The sequence below is a fragment of the Hevea brasiliensis genome, chromosome 10 (genome assembly GCF_030052815.1).
Source record: "Hevea brasiliensis isolate MT/VB/25A 57/8 chromosome 10, ASM3005281v1, whole genome shotgun sequence".
In the NCBI taxonomy this organism is placed as follows: domain Eukaryota; kingdom Viridiplantae; phylum Streptophyta; class Magnoliopsida; order Malpighiales; family Euphorbiaceae; genus Hevea; species Hevea brasiliensis.
This window is the reverse complement of record NC_079502.1, coordinates 100829360-100837471: the sequence shown is the minus strand read 5'-3', so window position 1 is coordinate 100837471 and position 8112 is coordinate 100829360. Positions and strand designations below refer to the sequence as shown.

Genomic DNA, 8112 nt, shown 5'->3' with positions numbered 1-8112 from the left:
CGACAGTTGCCCAGGTCTGTGAATTTCCCACCAGACAGACAGGCTACCGAAAAAGTATCAGAATTGGGTCAAGATTTTAGCTACCCCACCGTTGTCAGACGTTTCGAGCCCGTTCCCAAGGTCAGAATTGGCATAGGTAAATCCGAACCTTACTTTTTCTTAATTGTTTAGTGCTTAAATTAGATTAGAAATCCGTAAAATATTCATGGTAGCTCAGAAAATTATGATTCATTTGGCATTAGCTTAGTAATATTGCTAAGGACAGCGAGGCAAAGTTTTAGAATTTTTAGAGCTTATTTGGGTTGTTTTTGCAAAAATGATCAATTATAAGGACTAAACTTTAATTTTACTTATTGTGATTGATAACTGTTTGGATAGGCCCAGGAGGGGCTGTGTGATGTGATTGAATTGTGAGTGTTTAGTTTGTGTATATAGAAGTGCGTTTTAAGCCCTTTTGCAGGTTGGATAGGTTTTAGGTATATGAGAGATTCTACTGGATTTTCGGCACGACTTAGGACATCTTTGGTCTTTTCTTGATTTGTATTGAGTCAATTGTATTAAATAATTATAATAAAATTGTTAGGTGAGCCGGGACAGCCTTCCTCCTCCTCCTAGACGCCACAGTGACTTCAGTTGAGTCTGTGAGTAAAATATTAATTTTAATTGTAATTTCGATATTATTATATATTCAAGCATGTCCATACATTACTTATATGTATGTATCTATGTAGTTAAGCAATAGGCACGTTTTACATTGCATTCACAAATTTTGAAGTGCTATGAATGTTGTTGTAGTAATTTAGAGCAGTATGCGTGCGTTGGCATGCGTGTGGTATAGTGTTGGATATGGGTAGACACGGCTTGAGATCTTTGCTGGGATTCGGTCCTTTGGGGTAGACATGGCTTGAGTTCTTCGCTGGGACCCCATATTTGGTTTATTAAGTGAAAGCCCAACAGATGTTGGATTAAGCGAAAGTCCATGTATATGTATTGTTTGACATTCTCGGGTGTGTGAGTGCTCCAAATTGCCTTTTTGATGTGATTTGTATGAAATTTATGACGATGTTGCATTTCACTCTACAGGGTGCATTAGCTTTAGATAGCTATAGAGATTATGGTTAAAATTGATATTTTACTCTTTGAGTCGAACGCTCACTCTTATTCATTATTTTTTCAGGCTATAGGAGGATTATTGTTGTGGTTAACGTACTTTTCTTCTTCGCAGGTCGTTTATTAATGTTTATATAATTCTGTTAACTCCTAGAATTTTCGCATGTGTTAGAAATATTTATTTGATTGGGTCTGTAATATAGTTGTAATGTTAGACCTGTAAACTTATTAAATGCATGTATGGTTGGATTGGATGTGGGAGCCGAGCTTCCATTTATTTTTATGATAATTTGATTATGAGGAGGGTGAGCTGAGCTCCCCAATTTATTATATATTGTGTTTACAGGTCGGGCGAGTCAAAAACTCTCCGTTAAAAAGTTCATTTTATGGCCGGACTCTGTCCGGTTGAATTCTTGAAATTGGGCCCAAATGGGCCTTAGAGTTGGGTTGAGGAATAGTTAGGCTTATTACGGGCCTCGAGACCTTTAGGCTGGCCCAAGTCCTAGCGTCGGTCCGATCCATAGGTTGAATCATGACAATAATATTTTAAAGATTTTCATAAAATAAAATAAATTATTTTAGTGAAATTATAGGAGTAATTAATATAATACATATATGGAATATTTAAAAAAATTGACACACTTGCCTTTTGTTTGGATTAAAAGAAATGGAGAGAAGAGAAAAGAAAATAAATTTATTATTTTTTTAAATTTTCTTATTTAAACATCAAATAGAGGAAAGAAAGAGAAATGAGGGGAAAAAAGAAGAAATTATATTTAATCCAAAATCTTTTACTAAAATTGGTGAAAACAGAAAGAAATGGGTATTTAAATACTTAAATATCCTATTATATAATAGATATAAAATATATATATATATATATATATATATATATATATATATATAATAATTATTATTATTTTTCCTTTTTTCTTTAAAAGGAGAAATTATATTTCTATTATATTCTAATAATTTATCCCAACAATACGAAGTAAATTCAACTTGCTTCTTTTTCTTGTCTTTTCTCTTTATTTACCTTGTTTAATTCTCAAACAAGGGTTAATCATTCCTACATATAAATAACTTTTTCCATCCTAAATTACATTTCATTTATATAAACAAAATAAAAATTTTATTTATTTATAATAAAATTACTAATTTGTGGATTGAATCTCATGCATATTTTGCATTAAAATCTTAAGAAACAAAATCATAAAAATCCTAAGAAATGAAGAATGTTACTAAGATCACTCCTTTGTTATGCTTAAATACAAACTTTTCTTTGTATTAATAATCATGGATTTTTTTTAACTGTGAAAATGAGTTATATTGATGAGATTTTGAATTTTGAAGTCAATTCTTGAAGTGGTTTCACTTTATTGTTAGACTAGAGATTTTTTTTTTTTTATAAATGAAAGAATAATATATGTAATATAAAAATACATAAATTTTTAATAAATTATTATCATAATTATTTATTTAAAAAATATTATTATTTAATCAATACATTTTAACGAAATCAATTACTTAAATTTCATTTTGAAAAAAATATTCAATATATAAATTATTTAATATTTTTCATTATTTTAAAATAAATTTTTTTTCAATTTAATTATTTAATATTTATAATTTAAAAAATATAATTATATAATTTTTATAATTTTAAATTTATCAAATATTCAATCTCTATCTATCATTATTTTCTATTTTAATTAATTTGATTAATAAAAAAAATAATAAAAAATATTAAATAGTTTCTAAACTGAAAATAAACTAAATAGTACATTTTTATATTTGTATATTTATATATAAAAATAAAAAATATAATACAAGGGAAAAATATGCCTAACTACAACATAAAATATCGCCCATAATATCATATATAAAGGACTTTGTCTTCATGAAAGTCGTGCCAAATCCGCAACCATTAGAGTTTAGTGCTCGCCGAATCCATCTTCGGCATCTCCGCATCCTCAGGGCATCTCTTGCTCCTGCTTCTCTCTCTCCGCATCTCCTCAAAGCCCAAAGCATCTCTATCTCTTTCTTTAAAACGAGAAGATGATGTCTCATGCCTCACGTTGAGGTCTAAGTTTTTCTCGTGTGTTTCTGTCTTCTTTTTCTTGCAATCTACAAGAATTTCAAACATTGAATCTCTTATCGTCTGGCGGTTAGATTTATGCTCCTTTCTTTTTTTTCCCATTTCTTGGTTTCTTATATAATTTAATCGTCTTGGTTTCACTTGGTGCCTTTTTGTCGCGTTTGACATCAGCACTGTTTATACCCGCCTCAGAATATTATATATAAATCTTTCTATCCGAAGAACCCCCATCTGGTTTTTCTCTCTCAGTGGGTGCTTCTTCAATTTCAGGTATTGTTTCTCTGTTCTTCTCTTCTGGGTGTCTATCCGTCGCCTTTCCTTCTTTTTCTTTCTTTTCGACCCATTATTACAAATCATGAGATTAGAATGCGTGGAAAATTACAGCTAAGCATTTATTGAAGTTGTTGGTTGGCTAAAATTGGGGGAAAAAAGAAAGGACAAGAAAATTCAAGAACAATTGGAAATGTCAAGGTTAAAAAAGGCAGTATCATGTCAAGTGCGGAACTTTTTTTTTTTTTTTTTTTTTAATTTTCTAATTGAATTCTAGAATTCCTTGGATGATTCTACAATTTGGGTTTTCATTTCTTTGCCCTTTTTTTTTTGAAGCTATTGAAGAGACTTATATTCTGCTTGTTGCTAATTGCTTTGTTACTTGTATTGATATTTTTTTAGATAATGGATATTGGAAAGCAAAGCAGTGAGGTATCAAAGGTTATATCTGAAACAATGGAGAAGCACCAAGTGAGCTCTTCAGTGGAAGGGAAAGGGAAGAGATTGTGGAAGAAAGTGAAGTACCAGCTAGTAGAATATCATTCTTTGCCTGGTTATTTAAGGGACAATGAATACATCGTGGGCCATTATCGATCTGAATGGCCTATGAAGCAGGTTCTGCTAAGCATCTTCAGCATCCACAATGAGACTTTAAATGTTTGGACGTAAGTTTCTTTTTTTTTTTAATTTTTATTTTGTGCAACACAATTTGATAGTGTTTTTATATGATGGCTCCATTGCTTGTTGTCTGATTTACAAATTGATGGTTGGATTTAGTATTTTACACATGTAGATCATTTATGTCAAGTTTCTAGTCAATCAAATGTGAAAATTATTTTTTCTATGATACAACAATTTGGTTTTGAATTATAATTATATTTAACATTTTTAAGATGCATTGTGACAATATTTAATTATTTGATTTACTTGAAATTTTGCATGCTCTGATCTGTATTGCCAGGGTTGTACATCCAACCATTAAAAGTTATGGGACCATGCAAAAACTATTGAACTTACACATAGTAAATTTGACCATTTGTGTGTATTGATTAATGAAATCAAAATTAGTTGTCTATAGATCTTCATTGTTATTTTTATATGAAAAAGTAAATGGGATTGTTAAATCAAGTGTTATATTATACCTAATGTTTTGATAATAATATATTGTTTCCATCAGTTATAAATAATTTGATAATTTAATATATTTATGGTAAGCTTGTAATTAGTAAATATCGGCTGGAACAATTTAGTTTAACTATTTAAAAATTCTATGCAGCTATTAGCTTGTAAGAAAAAGCTTTAAAAAGAACTTCTGAAATTAGTAGCTATTGATTACATTTTATAACCAAATACTCTTGTTTAATTATCAGGGCTTGAGCAGTTTATTGCTGCTCCCAATCACTGAACCTAGCATCCCCCCTTCCCCCCGCCCCACCATCCCTAGCTTTTTTGGCAGATTTAATGGCTTATTTGTTTGCTCTCCCTTCTTAACCTTTTTGTATGGGTCTTTGCTGACTAATCATGTAAGAATATGTTACATAGCCCCTCCAAGCTGTTATTTCTTTAGAAAATTTGCCTTATTTTGGCTATCAATTCCATGCATAGGTATAAGTGGTTACAATTTGGTAATGCAATTTTTTGAAATTTTTTTCCTTATTCTTGTTTCAAAAAATAAACATTCTGCTCCCATATGACCTATCTTTAATGGCAAAATGTTGTTCGTTGCAGGCATTTGATTGGGTTCTTCCTTTTCCTTTCCCTGACCATATACACTGCCATGAAGGTTCCAAAGGTTGTTGATCTTCACTCTCTACAACTTCCAGATGTGTTGAAAGCTGATTTGCACAAATTGCATGAATGCCTTCCTTCTTTACCCACCATGCCTAATATTCACAAACTTAGGGAGGAAATAAAGACTACATTGCCCTCAATGGATTTGCTCCCATCTCTCTCAGGATGGCACATTATGGAACTTCTATACAATTGCTTGCCTGAGAGATTCTTCAGTGGCAACCACACAGATGTCTGTGTTCTGGTAATGCTCTTTTTCTTTAATGCTTTTGAGCTGTTGGTAATTTTGTATCTTACCATATGATTATGAAATTTCTATTCCTTATTTTTGTTAGTATGTCATTTCACTCATTATTTTAAAAGTTCAAAGTGGTTGGTGGTGCTATCTTGTGGATGACTTCCAAATTTGTCTATGCCACAGATATTTTAGCTCAACTTTTGTAGGGTTGTATTTTCTAATGCTAATGTGTATTTTCTACTGAATTATTGTTTATATTCTTGTTTGTTTCCTGTTTCCCTTGACCCTTTTCTTATTGTTTATCTCTTTATCCTAAATTCATTATCCATTAAGATTAATTAGTTTTCAAAACAATTCTTATGTTGCATGCACGTGTCTGTGTCTTTCTGGTGGGGGGTTGAATAAAACATGTAGTAATGAGAAAAATGACATGTTGAAAATAAATGTGCATTCAAGTCAGATCTTCATTTTCAAGGAAGATGGTGGGCATTCAAGTCATTTGCACCTAAATTTATTGGAATGCAGATATTATGGGGATGCTAAGATGCATGAGTTAATTAATGGTCAGAATTAGAGAGCTTATATTTGGGTTATTTGGTTATGCATATAATTTGATTTGATACTAGTTGAAAATAGATGGCAGATTTGAATGTTGAGAAAAGCACTGAAATTGCATTTGAATATATAGGGATTCAAAATGAAAGGTTTTAAATTTGATATGGTTATCTGGTATTTATAATAGATTTTTTCTAATGAGGTAGATTCAAAGGACGAGAATGCGAAAGAAAACTTGTTTGAATATAAAGGTGTGAGATGGTTATTATCTATTGTGGCTGCTATTTGCTGATGTTAATTTGCTGCATCCTATAGTTCATGATTCATGTATGTATGGCTGTGATGTGTCAGTACAGAAAATTTTTACCCTTCTTGAACATTCTGCGAGAAAAATATTTCTAATGATTCTGTAACTACAAAAATTTGAGTTGATTACTTCTGTGTGAGAGTGGTGCCTTGGTGGGGTGATGCCGTGATTAGGGGTGTGCAAACGGTCGGTTCAGTTTCGAACTGAATCGAACCGATAAAACCGAAAATCAAAAATAAAAATTTTAAAAACCAAACCAAATCAATTAATAAGAGAAAATCGAACCGAATCGAACCGATAAATATCGGTTCGGTTCAGTTTTAAACCAATCAAACTGAAATTTATAAAATTTCATATTTTTAACATTAAATTTAAATAATAAAATATAAAAACAAAAAAAAAAATTAGAAATCAAAACTAAAAAATCTTAAGGTTAGGTTCGGTTTTCTTTGATTTCGGTTCAGGTCGATTCGGTTCGATTTGGTTTGGTTTGGTTTGATTTTCTTTGATTTCCTATATATATTAATAATTTCGGTTCTTTTATTTTATTTTATTTTATTTTTTATGAAAATAACCAAACCGAACCATTTAACCGAAATTATCAAAATTATAAACCGAATCGAACCAATTAAATTTTAAAACCGAACTGATTGAACCGAATTGAATCGGTTCAGTTCAGTTTTTTTGTTTAAACAGAAAACTGCTCTCCCCTAGCGGTGATGGTCTCTTTTCTGATTTTGTAGGTAACAGTTGGCTAATTTCTTTCATCTTTAAATTTTTTGCAGCTAATGATCTGTTCTCTTATTAAATGCAGCTTAGCGTGAAGGAGGATGTGGCAAACATGATAGCCCCCCTGATGGTGAGGCCAATCACACGATGGCCATTTTTTGCTTTCCTCGGCGGGGCCATGTTTTGCTTGCTAGCTAGCAGCACATGCCACCTTCTCTCCTGCCATTCTGAACGCTTGTCATACATTATGCTTAGACTTGACTATGCTGGAATTGCAGCCCTTATATGTACCTCCTTTTACCCTCCTGTTTATTACTCCTTCATGTGTAACCCTTTCTTCTGCAATCTCTATTTGGGATTCATAACCATATTGGGAATTGCCACAATCTTGGTTTCTCTCCTGCCAATGTTTCAAACGCCAGAGTTTCGCACCATACGAGCAGCTCTCTTCTCTGGCATGGGCTTGTCTGGAATAGCACCAATCCTGCACAAGCTTATCTTGTTCTGGAACCAGCCTGAGGCACTCCATACAACAGGCTATGAAGTTTTGATGGGTGTTCTGTATGGAATTGGAGCGTTGGTTTATGCTACAAGGATTCCAGAACGATGGATGCCTGGAAAATTTGACATTGCAGGGCACAGCCACCAACTTTTCCATATATTTGTAGTGGCTGGGGCTTACACTCATTATCATGCGGGGCTGGTTTACCTCAAGTGGAGAGACCTGGAAGGCTGCTAGAGAGAATATACTCTGAATCTTAAAATAATTTAGTGAATGAAATCCTAGGCAATTGCACTGTATAAATAAATAGGTCAAGCAAATCTAGAATCTAGATGTAAGAACGCTGTGGGAAAGCAGTATGCCATTTCCTCAATTCTTTGTATGAGTACGATTGCACTGATAAATTTGGAGCAACACAGTATGATTCCATAGCATGGAAAAGGGCTGTATTCATTTTCAGATTGTCTTTTCATGTCTATGGTGATAACTTTTTGTTTGGTTGTGCTACATTC

At 32.3% G+C, this 8112-nt stretch overlaps 1 protein-coding gene across 1 annotated transcript; it reads left to right on the top strand.

Moving 5' to 3' along the window:
* The first annotated feature begins 3880 nt into the window (after nucleotides 1–3880).
* LOC131168717 (heptahelical transmembrane protein 4-like) lies at nucleotides 3881–8107 on the top strand. The gene is made up of 3 exons (XM_058128515.1): nucleotides 3881–4143; nucleotides 5207–5513; nucleotides 7184–8107. The coding sequence occupies exons 1-3, from the start codon at nucleotides 3884–3886 to the stop codon at nucleotides 7835–7837; spliced, it is 1221 nt and encodes a 406-aa protein (XP_057984498.1). The 5' UTR covers nucleotides 3881–3883; the 3' UTR covers nucleotides 7838–8107.
* Nucleotides 8108–8112: the final 5 nt, after the last annotated feature.